This window comes from Colias eurytheme, chromosome 18, assembly GCF_061535395.1.
Source record: "Colias eurytheme isolate Ceu_HAF_F1 chromosome 18, ilColEury1 Martin Lab GWU primary, whole genome shotgun sequence".
Classification (NCBI taxonomy): Eukaryota; Metazoa; Arthropoda; class Insecta; order Lepidoptera; family Pieridae; genus Colias; species Colias eurytheme.
Window position 1 is genome coordinate 6979252 of NC_142997.1, and position 20402 is coordinate 6999653.

At 34.0% G+C, this 20402-nt stretch overlaps 1 protein-coding gene across 1 annotated transcript in view; it reads left to right on the forward strand.

Annotated features, from left to right (window-relative positions):
- The window catches only part of LOC149900775 (uncharacterized), a 37770-nt gene extending 17889 nt beyond the window's left edge, over window positions 1–19881 (forward strand). The window contains exons 2-25 of the mRNA XM_090112408.1: window positions 4644–5004; window positions 7548–7747; window positions 8007–8111; window positions 8551–8633; window positions 9163–9240; window positions 9400–9476; window positions 9556–9620; window positions 10253–10433; window positions 12135–12271; window positions 12367–12571; window positions 12648–12812; window positions 12882–13075; window positions 13153–13249; window positions 13328–13576; window positions 13644–13918; window positions 13997–14130; window positions 14788–14942; window positions 15056–15256; window positions 15749–15893; window positions 16228–16429; window positions 17448–17583; window positions 17950–18073; window positions 18551–18665; window positions 19005–19881. Of these exons, the coding sequence (XP_089968534.1) occupies window positions 4644–5004; window positions 7548–7747; window positions 8007–8111; window positions 8551–8633; window positions 9163–9240; window positions 9400–9476; window positions 9556–9620; window positions 10253–10433; window positions 12135–12271; window positions 12367–12571; window positions 12648–12812; window positions 12882–13075; window positions 13153–13249; window positions 13328–13576; window positions 13644–13918; window positions 13997–14130; window positions 14788–14942; window positions 15056–15256; window positions 15749–15893; window positions 16228–16429; window positions 17448–17583; window positions 17950–18073; window positions 18551–18665; window positions 19005–19506 (4186 nt within the window). The 3' untranslated portion in view covers window positions 19507–19881. The remainder of the gene's footprint in view (window positions 1–4643; window positions 5005–7547; window positions 7748–8006; window positions 8112–8550; window positions 8634–9162; window positions 9241–9399; window positions 9477–9555; window positions 9621–10252; window positions 10434–12134; window positions 12272–12366; window positions 12572–12647; window positions 12813–12881; window positions 13076–13152; window positions 13250–13327; window positions 13577–13643; window positions 13919–13996; window positions 14131–14787; window positions 14943–15055; window positions 15257–15748; window positions 15894–16227; window positions 16430–17447; window positions 17584–17949; window positions 18074–18550; window positions 18666–19004) is intronic.
- Window positions 19882–20402: the final 521 nt, after the last annotated feature.

Sequence of the window (20402 nt, forward strand, 5' to 3'; positions counted from 1 at the left end):
TCTACCAGGAGACAATGCATATCCAATGTAGATGCACTGTATGAAAATAGACTGCCGATTCCTAAGGCAAAAAAGATGATTTGATGAACATGTGCAAGTCTCATATTATACCTAGTACTCATCATGATTTTTTCCAAAGTTTACCAGAAAGTGGCAATGACCTTAATTTGGATTCAGATTCAGATTGATTTTTTAAATTCAAGTTCTTTTTAAATATTTTTTATTGTTGTATGTACTGATTTTGTAATTTTAAAGACTGAACAATTATGATTATTATTAGTATAGAAAGTTTATTTTACTTTTTGAAAAATATTTTTGTTTCGTTAGTTTTAAAGATATATTATAAGCAAGATTGTGCCCGAAATGATAGGGAAGTTTATTTTATTTTTAGATTCTGAAAGAGATTTTTGTTTCTTTGGTTTTAATGATATATTTTATTGCAAAAATGTGCCCAAAATGATGGGGAAGTTTTTTATTTTTAGTTTATGAAAGAGATTTTTATTTCGTTGATTTAAATGACATATTTTATTCCAAGGTTGTGTCCAAAATGATAGGGAATTATCATTGTTTCTGCTAGTATAACACTACTATTACTACTTGTTTTTTTTTTAAGTTTTTTGTGTGTTACTGATGTTTATTTGGACTGCTGTAATTGAGAAATACATTACATTTCAGTTTAAGGAAAAGAATTTCATTTCAATCATCCCTCAATATACGTCGCTCACGAAACGATACAATGACCTAATTATAAAGCATACTGTCGTATCTATACACATTTCACATTATTATTTTGTTAGTATCCTTGTAAATTGTCGTATGTGTAACATACGTTATTTAATCCTACATATAGGTCGACGTAAAGTATAGTAAGTACTACATACAATGAAGTACGATTGATATTTTTCGAAGTACAATATCGTATGTGATTTTTAAGAAAATCTAGAAAAAAAATCAAGTATTCCTTTTAAAGGTAATATAACACTCATAAAAATGTAGCTGTATGCCAAATTTGGTTCTTAATGAAGAGTATTTGGCTTCATAAACATCAATAATCTACTTGCAAATCTTTAAATAGCTGTACTGTAAAGTTGATCAAATACAGTTACGATATTATACGTAGGAGGTGTCGATATAGAAGTGCTGTAATGTCTAATTAGTATGAAAACCAGTGTCGCCAAACCCACACATTTAAACCGATAGTTATACAGTACACTACAAGTAAACTATGCCTTTGATTGGACAGCTTAATTTGAGTAAAAACTGACTTAGGTTATAAATTCAGCATTTCAATATGTACCCTAACGCACCATGTTACGGTTTATTTTAGTATAACATCCCTAGGTATATTAGCTGTTTTGTTTCTCATTGCACAGAAATTCCAAATTCGAAAACATTCAGCTACTCCACAACAGAGGGCGTTAGTTTTCGATAGATATAAATTTGAAACGCAACACATAGAGATAAGGTTGAAATTTGTGTCACTCAACATTAATGACATTAACTTGATATTTATCTGATGCTATGCTCTGAGGGATGTCAGCCTTGTTATCGATAATTCACAAATAAATATTTTTTGTGTATTTTTTTTCTTTCTTTTATATGAGTATAGTATTATGCGTCACATTTTGGAGTATGTTTATTAAAGTGAAACTTTTATTACATCGTCTCAAACTTTTTGGTCTGTGTAGCGCATGTCGCGTGTATCGCGGCTGCCGAGTAGGTATACCTACTCGGCAGCCGACCGACACGCGACATGCGCTACACAAAGCAGTGTTCGGAACCGTTCGAATAGTTTCACTTTTACCGTGGTTTCATAAAACCACACAACATTTTTTACTACTAAGTACGTCTTTTTATGTTATTATTATTAAATAAAAAACCGGAATAGAATAGTATAAATCTATATTTACAAAATACAAATAGAAAATATGCATTATTTTAAATCTTGGAACTGCTGTAGGTTTGATGTATCGGTGGCCTTTGTTAGACCGCTTAGTACTGTTCGGCATCCAGTTAACTCGTCACGTTGCATTTATCCATTTCTCTTTTAAATTAGCCTCTTTGGGAAATCTATAAATAAATTAGACAAATGAAAGCTAAGGAAAAATAAAATAAAATTTAATATTTCTAATGTTTGTCTTTTCTAAAGTATCGATACTGTCGATATGCACCACAAGCATCACTAAAGCGAAATTCGTTTGTTTATTGCAATAATATTCCAGAAAGTCTTGTTTGCTGTTCAATCTATAATAGTACTAATTTCTTATGTATTAAGGTTCATTTTGACTAGATATTTGTATACAATTTTGACAAATTACGACAAGCGAAGTTATAACATAAAATATAATTAAAATAAATTAAAATAAGACTTACCGACGGTATGAAATGCCTTCATTGCTGATATTATTTCGTCTGCTATCATTTTTGCACTCTAATACCGAACAACACGTCCTAATTAATGAATAAATATGGAAAAAAGATTTGACAGCTGACAACCGACTCGAATATTTTTCTGCGCATAACTGAGAGCAAGTTAGGTGATCTTACCTTACCAGTGACACGTGGGCCACGCCCACAACGCACTTCTATCTACTTTACTGTTCTGTGTCTCGAACCCTTTGTGACAAAGGTCTTTGTGAAGAGTTGCGGCCCAAATACGACCACAGCTTAATTCAATTATTGCCTTAGTGCCTCGGAACTAATTAATTGTGAAATTCTAAGCTTTTAGTGGTCTTCTTAATTTTTTTTATTTTTAACGTCAACGTCTAGTAGCAGTGCAACCTATTTTGGTGAATCTTTATCGTCTTCGATTTTATGAAAAAAAAATTTTTCATAAAATGCGCGGGAAACCATGGGAAACTTACAATTTCAATATTTTATGGCAGTAGTTGTTGATATACTTTTATTTCTTAAAAAAACACATTTTGTTAATGTTGTAACGGCATTTTAAAACTAAATTAAATTTTCATGGGTGGACATAAGAAACAATAGACATCGTTATATTTCTGCCTCTAAAAAGTAAGTAGCAAAATTTATCTACGTAATTGATTATATTATTAATATATGCTTATTAGATAATAATATGTTTGAATCATATTTCCCACTGATGGTAAATGTATTTAAACTAAAAGGACGGGGCTAAGTGCTGTTGGACCTTAAAATTCCGTAATTAATGGACTTGTGATAACAACGGTTTCAATTAATATGAGATTGTGTGCCGCGTTATGAATTCTAATTGCCGCCTAATGGCTTTTAGATCGATGTCAAAATCGTTGAAGGTTTTAATATCCTTATCGTTTTAGTTAACTCAATTAAAATTTCAAGCATAATTCGGATCTGTATTTGATTCGGGTTTACGATTGAATGAGATGTTTTACTGGATTTAATGGTAAATTGATCTTTGCTATTTTAAAACATGGATAATGTTGATAATTATCGAATTACCATTTTACTGAATAAGATATGTACTAAAACAATTAAATAATAATCTATACGTAAAACTATACCAAAATGTTATAATGAAGTTTATCTTACCGTGTAAATTCCATGTAATTAGTCGCTAGTTCGGAGGTTTTTACATGAAAGCATGCATAAGATCAAAATGCAATCTAAAAAGTAATTGCAGATAACATTTTATTATCTTATATCTATAATTTATTGTTTGCTTAGCATCTGCTCAAGCAATATTATTATAACACCAAAATTTGTAACATATATCAAGATTGCTATGATAGTGAGCACTGAGCATGCTTTGAGGAATTAGGTAACACAGCAGGATATTAAGGATCATTTTGTTAACATGGTATGTTCTTAGTGAATAGAGACAGTAACTGAAATAAATCTGTATTGATTAACAACTGTAAAAAAAATCGTGTAAGATCTATAACTTCCTGTATCTCCACGATTAATACTTAAATCTACAACCAAGTTATTATGATTTGATATACATATCTTATTGCTTTTGTATACGACAGCAATTCATTAAAATTAACAAAAACAATATGCTGGTATAAGTTCCATGTTATAATATTTATATTATGTTAACGTTAACCTCGTAGTACTAGTTTAACCTTTAACATGAAGCTTGGTGGGCGAAATCATGCGACCGTATTGAACTCGATAATACAATACAAGCAATTAACCTTTGTTGGATTCCCGTAGATTAGCCGTCTTTTGTTACGCCTAGATCGATGTAATCAATTAATTGTACTCAATGAAGTATAGGGTGTGATAGTGCTTAGAATACGTACAGTCTACATGTTAAAGGATGTTTAAAATTCGTTTCTTTCCATATTATGTTATTTTATCATACTCATAAACCTTATTAATATTATAACGAGAATTAAGTATATTTAAGTGTTTGCTTATTGGATAGAAAATGTTCTTTAACAAGAGAATAAGCAATTGAAATGTATTGCAACATAATACATCGAAGCATCCTTGACCGAGCATTTATCCGCATACAACGAGTTAAGTCGGCTTTAGCACGGTTATAATATCTATTACCGTGGCTTTAGCTAGAAATAAATATAATATTTTTCATAAAAAATCATGGAAGATGAGACACTTTTTATGTATAGTAAATAGACAAAGTCCTCACGAATGTTTAGGTAATACAGATACAGACTTTTCATTTGTTACAGGTTAATGGTGTACAATTTTGTTACCATTACATTTATGACCATCGCCTTGGACCACGTGAGATCTCAAGAACGGAATACGGAGCACCAGGGCCCCGTCACCTGCGGCGGGCGCCTGAAGGGCCCCGTGGGGACGATCCAGACGCCGAACTTCCCGAACCCATTCCCGGTGCCGCTCAAGTGCAAGTGGATCATCGAGCACGACATCGCGAACGGCACTATATCGATATACTTCACGCAGCAGTACACCACTAGCGGGCTCACGTTCACCGAGTACATGTACTACGACGACACCTACAAGCTGGGCGAGCGGCGCGCGCTCACCGTCACCGAGGAGAACATCACTAGGATCAAATATTTACAGGTACACGTTTTCGTAATGCAGCCATTGAAATATTTTATTCTTAAGAGTTTTTACATTTTCTAACAACGGATGCTTTTTTATGAACAAGCTTTTTTTGTTTAATGAACAAGCTACTTTGTTCTTAGATAGAAAATCCAAGATTTTTCTGATATAAAGTATAAACTGTTAAATAGTTCCTCCAGTTACACAACTAAAGATTGCAATTATTTAAGCAAACAATTATTTAAACACACTTGATTTATATCTTGTTTATCTTGTGTAAGTAGGTACAAAATCTTTTATTCTTTAATGTAGTATTGTTTATAATGCTTCAAGTCTTACTACGAGTAATGTATATGTGTAATACTTAACTGTCGAAAAAATGAGGAAAATAAGTATAAACATAAACATTTTTCCACCCTGGCAAAATACCAAATAGGAGCTTTGCGCATCGCATGCCAACAGCCAAATTCAACTTTCAAATACAATCCTAATAACAGTTGTATATTGTTTAAAATAATATAGTATATATAAAAAAAATATGCAATGGAACCAAGAATGGAACATACGATAGCTTATGACTTTTTTGAGTCAGTCAAAAATGAAGAGAGAGCTAGGCTAGTTTAGTGTCTTTAAATCAATTACCCCACTCTGACTTTTCTAACTGAGTACATAATATATTCTAACACATATACATATTATATTGTACTAAATATAAGGTCTCGTTTGTAAATTACATCAATGTAATAGGAGCAAGATATGTCTGGAATTTATATTACACGCTATTTTCGCATTAAGTGCTCTTACCTTGGGCATAGTAAATTTTTTCCCAATATCAAGCTTCTTTGTGCCGTTCTCTCAATAAATATAAAAATGTATATTTATGTGAATTTCGTATTCCGTAATAGAGTTGGTAAGTAACTTGAAACGGTTTGCAGAATTTTATTTGTGTGGTAAAATGTGAAAAAGTAATTTGAAAATTGCACTGAAATAAAAGCAGAAAAACATAGTTCTACGTCATGATTAATGTTTTTTGAATTCGTATATTTTTATTTAAAATATAAACCAGCACTGAAAAAATTAGAGTAATTTTATAAAGGAAATGATAAATATTAGTGTCACATATTGTAAAATACAAATATTTTTCGATAAATCGACGTCTGATATGCTTATCTTTAGTGATTATATTTATTGTAGTTGTATAAAATAATACAAAAAAATCTGGTTTCATGTTTTATTCGAGCGAATATAATATATATAAATATGTTGTACTACTGTATATGTATAGTAGAGGAAAACATTTTAACTTTTCGATTAGCTTAAATAGTTTTCGTTAAAGTGGCCTTCGTTATAAAGCGATTGGAGAAACTCAGTCGCTGTAGTGAAAACATTAATAAATCAAACAGAACGCTATGCGAAATAATGGCTGTAAGTTATTGAATTATCCCAGTAGGTAATCATTTAGAAGTTCCTAACTTTTAGAATAACGTGTGATAAAAAATTATATACATATAAAGTTATACAAGATTAGGATGATGAATTGGACTTTGGTAAAAGGATTGACTGCCTCCTTGGTACAGTGGTTGACGCGTGAGCGTAGAACCGAGGGGTCCTGGGTTCGATTCCCGGTGGAGACGAAGAAAAAAAAAATGTCTCGGTCTGGCAGGACACAGAAGGCTGATCACCTACTTGTCCCTAAAGAAAATCGATCAGTGAAACAGATGTATGAATAATGCATCTGCCCCTTACCCCACTACGGGGACACGGGACTTCACTTAAAAGGATCGATCGGAATTGATCACAATGGTAAACCTAAAAAGAATAACGTAATAATAAAATAGTAAAAGTTTCGGTTGTGATGGAATATATTCTAAAATATCATGAAGGATTAAGTTTCACGATAGCAAAACTTAGTTCCTCACAATATTTTCTTAACGATTAGATTCTCGATTATTAAATTCAAAAACTTACAGTGCAATTAAAACTTTTCTCTAGTTGTAATATCCACTTCACTTGACTCTACATCTTTTATTGGAAGAAATTTTAGATATCAAAATTAAATTAATATCAATTTAAAATATTATATTCATTTGATAGTGATCTATTCTACAAAGTGATGTCATAGATGAGAACGCGCGTTCACCCGAAAGATAAAGCAATAAAACACATGACCTGGCGTAGTTAATTAAAGTTTGTACAACGTTTACTAGAATAATACGGCCTAGTTTCCAAAATAGTGTGGTTACATTTGATTGTTGTTTTATAACGGACATATATAAGTATTTGTTCATTGATAATTCAGTTTTAGACTAGGTATAGTATTCAGTTTCGCAAAGATTCTCGTTTTTTCATTGGGAGATATAGTGGGCTTATAGAAGTCCGCTTTTCAGGTGCATTCTTGCACTAGTTGCAGCTGTGGTAGTTTGACTAAGGTCGGATCCCATTGTGTGTGGTGATGCTCTATATAGTTCCTGCTACGTGCGGAGGCTCACCCTTGTAGTGTCGACGTCGGTGAAGTCATTTCTGTAGTGTATTGTATTCCTGTATGCAGTCTCTTGCCCCAGGTGCAAAGTCCAGTTCTGGTGGTGGAGCTGTCACTATCCCGCGCGGAGGGTTCGCAGCTGCGTGCGCTGGGGCTGCTGTCGGTGTTCGGGCTGAACGTGACGTACGCGGTGCGCGCGCCCGCCGCGCCCGCGCCCACCACCTCCTGCAGCGCCATCGAGTGCCGTCTGCTCGGACACTGCTATGCCTCACATGATTATAGGTGTGTTCTTGATGACAATACCTACAGTTTACTTGTGAAAATAAAGAATTAAAAACAGAGAGCAAAATAAGTTTAATACTCACAATACACATGTGTTAGTTTATTTAACTGTTGACAATATTCACCTTAATATTTACAATTTTCTTGAAATCATATTATGATGGTACGGGACAATGATTAGGATCTGTTCAGCGTACATTTTACTGTATAAAACACTTGAATTGAGAAATTAACTTTATATTACTTATTTCTATCACAGTGAATTCTACTGTTCCTGTTTCGAGGGATATTCTGGGTCTGATTGCGGAATCGGTCCTCTGTGTCCTAGTACGTCTAATATGTGCAAGAATGGTGGTACGTGCGGGTAAGCATTCGTATGTTTAATATATATTTTAACATTTTATTAATGCACTGTCTTTGCAATAAACAAATATTCGTGTAATATTTGGTTCCAAGTCCGATATTTTCTTAGAATCGTTCTCTTTTGTAAATAATACATATATATTGTTTTTGCTTTATTTTTTAAGATTTATTAGATTATTAAAGTTTATTTAACTGTCATATTTTTGCTTAAAACAAGGATAAGAAAGTGGACAGAAAGCATTTTGAAAGGACTTTTTTGAATTTTTTACATTAGCGTAGAACTTTTATCCAAGGAGCGAGGAGGAAGACTTTTTAGTATAAGAGTAACAAGTAAAAAAGCTCAATCATACATTTCAAGAGTTAATCAAAAAGAATCCCTTACTCTTTAGTAAAAACATGAGGTATATTCCTTAAGTATCTAAGGTGTATTTTGTATGTAGGCAATTGGGGCCAGCAGCTGTAAGCTGTATTTGCGCACCGGGCTACACGGGGGACCTTTGTGAGTCAGAAATAGCCGCACCAGGTAAATGTTAGAGATATTAGGTTTCTATGACAAACTTTATATAGAAAACATATGTGAATATCAAATGAAAGTTTTAGTCTATTCAGTTCTTTCCAAAATTGAATGTCGCTTTAGTTTTCTGACTTGAATGAAAAAACTGACTTGTTAAGGGAAGGGGAAGTAGGTTTAATTATGAAAAATGTTTAAGTTATCGTTGTCACTAATAAAATGATCTTAGATAGTGTGAAAGTGAAGCCCGTGTCCCCGTAGTGGGGTAAGGGGCAGATGCATTATGCATACATCTGCTTCACTGATCGATTTTCATTAGGGACAAGTAGGTGATCAGCCTTCTGTGTCCTACCAGACCGAGACATTTTTTTTTCTTTGTCTCCACCGGTTATCGAACCCAGGACCCCTCGGTTCTACGCTCACGCGTCAACCACTGTACCAAGGAGGCGGCTAGATTAGATAGTGTGTATTTTAGAATTGATGTCATTTTTTCTAGGCCAGTTTTACAATGATGATAATACATGTTATTACAATATTGCAGAATGTGGTCTAGAAGAATGTGCCGATGCTTGTAAGAAAGATAAGATTTGTGATTGCAACTCAAGAGATACCGATGTTTGTAAGTGTGCTAATGACCTGATAAACATGTTTGATGAATTTAATATTGTTGTAATCAGAAATAAATATATTGAACATAATATGTACTCGTATAAATGATAAAATATTACTTGAAACTTTGATGTATACTTTTTATACTGACATATACAATGTGTTTTAGCATCCGCTCGTTTTGAAACAAGAGTTAAAATAGTCGACCATGGAATTAATGACATATCAAAAGAAATTACAAAACAGGTAGGTAACTTGTACGATTACTTAAAACAAAATCATAAATATATTGAAAATTTTTTACGTCTGTATAAAATTGTTTTAGATGAGCGGATATTTACGAGCATCAAATATAACATTACATGATGATGTAGAAATTTTAAACATAAGGTAAGATTATGGGTGTTTAATTTCTCACTCAATGGTTATTAACATGCATATTTGATTTACGTTCTCACGTTAATTAATATTTTATGACCGATTATTATTGTTCAAACATCGCACAATAGTAAGTTGATTAATTGTAATGTACTCGTGTTTGCCAGAAAATTTAATTAATAATTTAATATCGGTTCACATTAAAGTTCACATCAGTTGACATTAAATTTACCATTAACATTTTTTTATTATCCTAGAAGTTAGATTGATAAGACCATACAATAGCTAGGAGCTTGGCGCAAGTATCTTTTTATACGGCAGATGACTACCTCATACAAAACAGTGGATACAGACTCGACAAAACATTCATAGCAGTTTTCCCGTCCGACTAGGACCCTTCTGGCCTCCTCCACTCAACCGACAGCTCAAGGCGAGGTTCGAGATCCCCGTCAAGGGGGGACGCCCTTGCGCATGTCGCTACCAGGGTGAACCTTCAGTTCACCCACGCGTCCGCGTTAAAATGTAGAAGCCCTTCTGGCTATCATTGAGAGACACCACAAGAAAAAAGCTATGACTTTTTTTTGACGTGTCAATTTTGATCTGACTAGAAGTTAGATTGATAAGACTATAAAAGCGTTCCCCAGTTCACTTGAGTCCGGTGCCCGTACAGCGTGGGTGCGTGTATGGGGCGCTCGTAGGGAACTGGGCGCTGTACGAAGCGCCCTTGCGAGGTTGGCGGCCGCGAGGGCACCAGCTGATCCAAGGGCGGTACGACTTGTGCCAGATACGTCGGTGTTGCATACACAACCGGCTCTTACTTTACATGTATGTGCCTGTTTCTAATGTTTTCTTAAAATTGTTTCTTTTATCTCAATTTCTTCAAAAATAGGACGCTACTTATAGACTAGAGTAGATAATTTTTGAAACAAAAAAAAATCGCAGTCGGATGAAACCCATTAGAAAAGGAGGGGAATATGATAAAAATGTAAGGAAAAATAAATTACGGTCAATCTGAGTTCGGGAAGCGGGAGGGGGGAGCTTTTAAGAGAAAAAAATGTTTTCTCTCGATTTCCGACAAAACTACAAGTCCTATAGAAAAAAGTTCAATGGCAAAGTTGTAGGTAATTAAAAGTTCTACAACTTTTGTATTCACAATTTTTTCACATAACCTAAAAATTTAGGTGAAAAATTCAAAAAACCAAGTTTTTGGTCTTTTATTTCTATCTACTTCAAAATTTATTTTTTTTCTACGAAATTTGGTGGAAACTTACTTTATTATGTCCCAAATACACTGTAATTTATTTGATTGAAAATATTTATTTTTTCGCCTTATTTTGAATGAATACCAAAAAAACAACCTAATTTTCAATCGAAAAGTCACCCGTCAAAATATCAGCTTTTTTCAAAAACTTGGGGTGCCTTTTATTCATTGAAATCTCTACTTTCATATGGTGTAAAAAAAATAAACACCACCATAGTAAATGTTCTCAGGAAATGCATACAAACAGTCTGAAAATTAGCTTTTACTAAATCAGGCACACTTCTCGAACTACCTGAAATGTTTTTATCGACATCATTTTGCTTTTGAATATGCTGTAAAATATTAAACTTAGAACAGATAATTATTTTTCTTTTGAAATATTACCGAAAAGCCGATACAATAGAAGATATAGAGTTCAAGAAGTGTGCCTGATTTAGTAAAAGCTCATTATCACACTGTTTGTATGCATTTCCTGAGAACATTTACTATGGTGGTGTTTATTTTTTTTACACCATATGAAAGTAGAGATTTCAATGAATAAAAGGCACCCCAAGTTTTTGAAAAAAGCTGATATTTTGACGGGTGACTTTTCGATTGAAAATTAGGTTGTTTTTTTGGTATTCATTCAAAATAAAGCGAAAAAATAAATATTTTCAATCAAATAAATTACAGTGTATTTAGGACATAATAAAGTAAGTTTCCACCAAATTTCGTAGAAAAAAAATAAATTTTGAAGTAGATAGAAATAAAAGACCAAAAACTTGGTTTTTTGAATTTTTCACCTAAATTTTTAGGTTATGTGAAAAAATTGTGAATACAAAAGTTGTAGAACTTTTAATTACCTACAACTTTGCCATTGAACTTTTTTCTATAGGACTTGTAGTTTTGTCGGAAATCGAGAGAAAACATTTTTTTCTCTTAAAAGCTCCCCCCTCCCGCTTCCCGAACTCGGATTGACCGTAATTTATTTTTCCTTACATTTTTATCATATTCCCCTCCTTTTCTAATGGGTTTCATCCGACTGCGATTTTTTTTATCTTTTCATTATTTTCAAAGGCTTCTACCCCAGTCTATTATTTATGTACAATATGAAAGATTATTATTAAAAAATGTCTCTAAACCTAATACTAATTACAGTAATGTATAATAATTTGTACTCTATTTGAAATTTGCAAATTGATATTATGTATGTTTTTTGTTGATTAAATACATTTGTTAAAAGTAAAACTAGAAGAATCAATTTTATGTTATTTAAACTTTCCCAGAAACTGATTGTTAATCAACGTCCTGAAGTATGGGAAGGCTCAGAATTTATTCTAAGTTGCATGGCCTATGGCTCTCCAAATATTGCCTTTACGTGGTACAAAGACGGTGTAAAAGTTAACTTCAACGGGACCAACAGGTTAGTAAATTAGGTACCAATACCATTATTCTGTGACGAAATAATAAAAAAAGCTTTGTTGTAATAAATATAATTTCGTTATAATTTGCTTTTAGAGATATTTGGACTCGCACCGTAGCAGAAGATGCTTTAGGGCGCCAATTATCTGTATTAGGAGTTTCAGAGGCGAAAAAATTAGATACCGGGAAATGGTCATGTGCAGCAGATGATGCTGGTAGAAGAAGATGTAGTGCTTTAAGAATAACTGTATTAAAACCACCTGATATTCGTCTCATGCCTTCTACACTTACAGTGAACAAGGTAAAATATAAAAAGTAATGTCAAGATGAAAATATTTACAATGAAAATTGATAAAAATTAAGATTTTAATTTCAAGGGTGAGAACGTAAGTATCACTTGTTTAGCTGGAGCTGGGCGAGTACACGGCGCACTTGGATTTAGCTGGGCAAGAGAAAGAAGTCTTTTACCTCTCGTTCCTGGAAGGGAACTCTGGGAAGACCTATATCCAGCTGGTAGCCTTCTCCGACTTTATAACATTCAGGTATTAAAAATAAAATAAATTTTAATTTATGTAATAGATCTTTGCTTATTTGAATGTTTTTTTTTTTAGAAATCAGGAGAGTTCCGATGTCAAGTATCATCGGTAGTGGGAACAAACTCAAAGTCAATAACAGTTTGGACGATTGGTCCAACAGATGAGGCTTGTGATAGCGAAGCGTCGTATGGGATGCGCTGGCCAAGAACAGCTCCTGGCGCTATCGCTATTGCAAGCTGTCCTCCGGGACAAACCGGGGAATCTAGTAGGTATGATTTCTGTTGATTAGCACCGTGTATTGCTGTAATACTAATTTATTTAATGTCATTATTTTTCCTTGCCTTAGGTTCTGTGAACCAAAAACTATACAACGTAGTGTTAAATGGAATTTACCAAATTTTTCTGGATGTATATCAGAAGCTTTGCAAGAAATATATGAACAGGTATGAATGACTAAACAGTTGTAGTATCAAGATATTTTTTATTTATTTTATTGTGATTTTGCTATTTGACATTTCCAGTTTATTTTGATATCATATGGGTATTCTTGGAAGCTCGTGCGCAATATCGCAAGTCAATATGGGTCAGTATTACGATCCTTACCAGCATTGCCTGGATCAGCAAGTCTTCCATTACAGCATACAATGCATATGCTACATTATTTGCGCTCATCAGCAGCAAAACGTTCGGACAAAATAGACAGTACAGAGCCGTTGCTGCAAATATGTGCTTCACTTCTAAAACATCCCGATGCCTTTTTGGATGAAGAGGTTAATATTGATTTATAGTTTGAAGTAATAAATTGTTGATTTAAGCTCATTGAACAATTGCTTTTAGAAAATCTACAATCTTCAAAATGCAATAGTAGATGCGGCTGCCATGAAAGATAAATTTGATATGCAGTATCAAGGTTTTACTGTTAAAGCAAAAGTAGCAAAAGAGGATAATGCTGCTCATTTCAATTTTCCTCGACAAAGTGGTTCAGAGGATTGGTCATTGATATCTGTGGGCGTTGAATTATTGGAAGGGATGGGAAATGTAACGGTAGTCGCAGTGCTTTATGAGGATCTTGGGATTCGATTGCCATCGTTACGAAGGATAGTGGAATACAAGTACGTCTATTCGAATTGTAAAAATTGCTATGAGAAACTTTTTAGGTACTATAATAAACCTTGTAATTATTTATTTAGAGGAGGCCGTGAAATGGAATTTCAAATGTCTTCTGCGCAAACACAGCTTTCTACTAGTCTGGACCACTTAGATGCGTCATTGCAGCACACCGTTACACTTTTATTCGTACACAATAAGAATTATACTTCAATTGGTAAGTCGATCTATATATATGATCATTATTTTTCATATGTCATTGGATGGATGTAATCTAATTTTTATACCTGTAAGGTTATAATGGTTACAAAACAACATTGGTTCGTAAAGCTGTCATATTATTAGGAGCAATTAAAAAAATGTTTATTAAAATGTTGATGCAAATATCAATAAACATTCACAACATGTTACATGAGATATCAAATCCACATTGTATTTTGAATGTATTTATTTATTTATTTATACTTTATTGTACATATACCTACACCAAACAGAGAATAACAAAATAGGTACAATAATTAAAAAAAGAAGAAACAATCACGAAGGCACATATGTACGAAAAGGCATGTATGCATGCGTTTAAAACCTAATCTTTTTACCCGACTGCCAAAGAAGGAGGTAATGTTTTTCGAGTGTATGTAAGTATGTATGTATGTCTTTTCCTTTGTGACCACCTGTAGCCTAAACGGCTTGATGGGTTTTGATGTATGAGGTATCGTTAGATTTGTCTTGATTACGGGAGTGTCATAGGATACATTTTATCCTAAAAGTCCCACGGGATAAAGACATAATAATATTTTTTCTAAATTTCCCTTTATTTAGTGTGCAGTCGGGTATTTTGTTTTTTTAATAATAATCTTGTTTACTTAATTAGCTTCCAAGCTTTCATGTGCTCTTCGAACCCGAGCTGAACCGGGTTCTTGGGTGCGCAACGCTTGCGAGATGCGAGTCACAGAACCTACGCATGTGTCTTGTCGTTGTCGAGGACTTGGCACTTTCGCATTATTCACTGTTGCCCGTTCATCGCTTGTGAGTATATTTCTATTGTGATTTACAATTTTTAATAATATCATCATCAATTAACAAGGTTTTTAGTAATTTGTTTAATTTGTGCTCGTGTTTTATGTATGAAATAAATTTAGACAGATACAGAAAAGGATTTACGTGGAGTTGTCAAAATGACGGTCAGTCTGGGAGGTGCGATGTGCTTTGCAGCCGCGGTGTTGCAGCTCTTAGCGTTGGCGCCAGCTAAAAAGGCTCATTTGCCTACATTACTAAAGGCTGTAACGGCTGGCACGCATTCCGCTGCGTTATTCACTTTACTGGAATGTGATAATGGACAGGTATTGTAATTGAAGATGTAGTTAACAATAATTTTATTGAAGTGAAACTTCTTTATCGGGGTTGGACAAAAATTTAGTGTAACATTTTTGCGTTACGCCGTACGCGTGACATTTTTGCGTTACGCTGTACGCGTGACATTTTTGCGTTACGCCATACTCGTGACATTTTTAAGGTCATAAAGAAGTTTCACTTCTTACGTGTGTACTCTAGTACACGCATACATTTTTTTTTATTATGTCTTTACTTGTCAAGTAATAATGTAATCAATATTTTTCTTTAAACTTTACCTTTTTCTGAATTTGCTGGGTACAGCTGAAGTGGATGTAAAAGTTTAAACTTCGATTATTTTCTAGAATAAAGTTTTAGTTCTTCTTTATGAATGTGTAGTTAAAAATGACTTTATATCAAACGAAAAAAAAAGTTAGTAAACCGGAATTTATATTTTATTAATATACTACAAAAACAAACATATCACAATACATTGGGCATAGGAGGAAGCGTGTCCCGGCGCATTAGGGTGGGTGTGTGCCGCGTGCTGGTGCGCGGGGTGCGGCGCGCTGTGTGCGCAGCCGCTGCTGCTGCAGGCCGAGCTGGGGGCGCGGGCTCAGCGCGCTCCCTCGGTTGGACTTGTAGCTGGTATGTTAAGTTTATTAATTAATTAAACGAATGAATTATTAACATGTTTTAAATTTATAACACTTTATTCATTCATTTTCATTTAAAATCTTAGCTTAATCGAATAGTAGCAGATTAACTGCTAAATAAGGAATAGGTATATTTAGTCTGAATTTTCGTAATACTTTATACGACAGTATACATTGTACATTCTCAGAACCATTTAAAAAGGTATGAAAATTTATTTATTGAATGTCGTCATTCAATGAACGCGCTAATCATTCAATCAAATAGCAGATTCAACCAGATGAGTGTGACATAGAAATGTTATGTTTTTTCTTCATTTCCACATTAGGGGTGTGTACCCTATCATGGCTAACCGCTCGTCTATGGGGCGGCGCGCCGCTACAACTCGGTTCGGGCGCGCAGGTCGTGTGCGCGGCGGGCTGCGCGCTACTCACTATACTGTGTATCGCGCTAACGTTCTGCGCAGCTTTGCGCTTGCGCATTATCATGCATAAGGTGCCCGCTGAACGGCGCACGTATTTGAAGGACAGGTAATATAAAAATTGTTTAAATACAAAAAAAAAATGTGTTACTAATCAAATATTTTTTCGTTCAAAAATATACTTACTGGTTGAAAAAGATTTGTTTATATCATATTAAATAATTAATTATTGATGTATTATATTATCGAAGCCAGCAAACTATTGATCTAATCAATCTGAAGCTTTGGTAATTAGTGTTATCTAGCGATTTGTTTTATCTCTATATATCAGATTAATCAATTCATATAGAAAATAATGCGAAGCGGTATGTGTGCCTTGATGAATTGTATTTAAACTGAGCCTTGTGTAATATGGTGTCTAAGTGTATTGTTTATCCTGTTTATACCTTATTAGTGAAAATAAATAAATTAAAGATAGCTTTCTGAGGCTATCTCCTTGCATACGGCGTATTTTAAACGCGCAATAGTGAATCGACGAGCGCTTAATAATCACACGCACGCAAACGCGCAAATACAGCGATACGGAAAAGTTGTAGTCGCTCGTAGCTGATATAATATTATTTAATCAGATTTGTACAATGGAGAAATTGATAGAAAAATGTAACACAATTCATCGCAATAATTTATTTTGAAGACTTTGTTTAAAAATTAAACGATAATTTATTTCCGGTTGGTGGTTGGTGTCAAATGCGCTTCAATCGAGTTGCAAACGTACTTCATTCACGTGTTGGTATCCAGTTTAAACGCGCGTTCCACATGCGTCGTATGCGCTTTTTAAATACGCCGTGTGCTAGTACCACATAACGATTAACACAAGTATATTATTGGTAATCACTACATAGTATAAAACAAAGTCACTTTTTCTGTCCCTATGTCCGTTTGTATGCTTAAATTTTTAAAACTACGCAACGGATTTGGATGCGGCTTTTTTTAATAGATAGTGATTCAAGAGGAAGGTTTTAGTATATAATTTATAAGGTTTTAGACAAAGCGGGCGAAGCCACGGGCGTTAAACTAGTTAATTAATAAATTGCCCTAATATTTGTATAATTGTTACTCCACATCAGAAGTCGCGTAGTGCGTCACACGCTGGTGCTGGCGGTGAGCACGAGCGCGGTGCAGGCGGCGGCGGTCGCGTACGCGCAGCCGGCCGACCGCCGCCTCGCGCACGCCGCTGTGCTCGCCACCGCCGCGCTCGCTAATGTAAGTGATTAGACGGTTCCACACAGAGCGAGCAGCTTCGCAAAGCAATTGCTGCCAAAACAACTCTGTCTATGTGGATATGCCACTACCGATGAAAGCGGTAGCACACGCGTTTTACTCGGCCAAAAATTTTCGCGCATTCGCGCGGAAAATATTTCGCGATGCTGCTCGGTGTGTGGACCCGCCTATTGTTGTTAGAAAATTTAAATATTACTTTTACATTCATTATTTAGGCTTAATTGCAATGCATTTTAGATTGTTGTATTATGAAGAAATACATAATGACTCTGATTGAAAAAGATCGACATTTAAATATACATAAAACTGAGTATTGACAAAATAAACACACTTAATTATCGTGTCCAGGGAATAGCAATATTCCTTTGCTACGTGATATGCGACGAAGAGTGTGTGAGACTAGCTCGTCGCGCGGCGTCGCTTCCGTCACAACATTGTTCGCATCGACGGACACCAGACACTGCTCTTAGCTGTAAGTAATAAACCATTCATTATATTATTGTATTATATTTTAATATTATATATATTATCGAGATTTTCTTACAGGCTAACATGCAATAAGTTAAATTTAATATGTATTTGTAATAAGTAATAACGTAGCTGTGCTACGCGCTACGAGGAGTTACGCCGTAGGCTGAATAATATTTACGACGCGGACGTAACGTCTACAACGTTACGTAGCTAGTCATTACTCGCACTTCTAGACTGCTTGTTTATTTAATTAATAATTTTGATTGATAGACCACTTAAATTGTCTCTCTAAATATTGTGTAAATTTCTTTATGTGTTTCAATACACTGCTTCCACTAATATGCATGTTAAAATATATATCTTCAGTTTAGCGGTGTGAAGTGTTTTAATAAAACAAATAGGTGGTTTTTGTAATACATAATACATTACAATATTGGATCAAAATAGTATTTATTGGAAGAAATATTTTTATTCGTAGTGTACATAAAACAAAGCGGTGAGGTGGAAAGTTGCGCGGGCGCAGAGAGCGCGTCATCACCTCTTGGTACATTCCGTTCGCCGCATTTATCTCACAACACTAGTAGTATTTATAGGTATGTATTTTGTATTTTTATATTACTTTTGAAATGTTTGTTTTCATTTTTTTTTAGTATTTTTGTACTGTTTAACTCGTTAGTGACCAAAATATTCTGATAATTGAAGTGAAAATTGGTTTTCAGAATTTATGTTTTTTAGTCAACTTTTTCAATGTTAAGTTGAAATTGTTCTACTTGCAAAAAATAAATAAATGTGAATGTAAAATTACTTTTGGTGACAAAAAAAATTGCATTTCATATTTGATATCTCATAGTTGCTTTTATCCATAATTCGAGTGTAACATTCAATGTTGTTTATTTGTAACATAACATGTTAATCCATTCCTACTTTCACAGGCGACAATCTAATCCAGATAACCGCGCGGACGTGGTACGCTTCGAATACCGAACCGCCGACCCCCGCGGATCACGTGTATGCGATCTTATTCCCCACCAACAAGACTACATTTTAACCCCAGTCTGTGTAGAACTCGACAAACGACACCCAGAAACCCCCGTCATTACTTGCCCAATTAACTTCGAACCCTACACTGACAAACGGTTCGACACCCCTAAAGAGTCTTGCAATATCTGCGTACAATCTAACCCTGACGTTTCCGACATAACAATCCAACCGTTTAAAAGTTGTTTAAAGAAATCCCGAGATCTCACGTCTTCTGTCTCTCTCCCTTCCATGGAAGTTGCTGAAACTAGCAAGTCCGATATCGAACAGGTCAATAGGGAGTGGAACAAAGCGTACGACTGTGAAACGAACCAAGTGATAAACAAAATAACGAACGATTTAGACTTTTTGTTGAACAGGACTCAGGATAGAAGTCACGACGAACCGCCCACTTGAATGAGGGTCTAGAATAATATAGATAAGATTGTAAATATTAATTAAATTCTCGTTTTGATTTTACAGCGATTGTAATAATTTATCGAAATGAATTTATGGCTACCTCTCAACTGTGTTCGTTTTGTTCATTGTTAGTAAGATCTGTTGAAATGTAATTCATACAGTTCCAACTTCCAGTACAAATAAGTTTATGAAAGGCTAGAATTATTTTCGGTATTTAAATGTTTAAGAAGTTTCTCTAGTTATCAGTATTTTATTTCTATAATTTCATCACATTTATGAAATATTACTATTTATTATTATGGTTTAATTTTCTACATTATTTATTATCATATCTAAAGTATTCTATTTCTTGTTGTTTTACATCCTTTGTTTACATTATAAGCAAGATTACTCTATTATATTGTTTAAGTATGTAATGTTAGATCGGAAAACATGTGTACATAAGTATCTATTATCATATTCTTGTTATATTACGTGAGTGTATGATGTATATATTAAAGCTAAACATTAATAAACAATGTTTCGTATTGATAGATACATTGTTAATCTTAAAACTTTTAAGCTCTGTTTTTAATAAACATTTTGCAAATTACTTCTTGTTTTCTTAATCACCTCATTTGAAGAAACTTTTCCTTTAGGTAAATATGCTTGTCTTGATATACCCTAAGACGAAGGTTATTAAAACGCATGACATAATTTATCTAATTCCTATACATTAACACTGTTACCATGTTAAAAATACAGTATGAAATAAAACTGCTTCTGAAATAAGACCAAGACCAAGAAAAATTAATGATATAATATATCTAAATGTCTATACATAAACACTGTCACTTTACTAACTCATTGCAATAACAAAGGTGTTTTTCTAAATAGCGCTGAGCTAACACAAT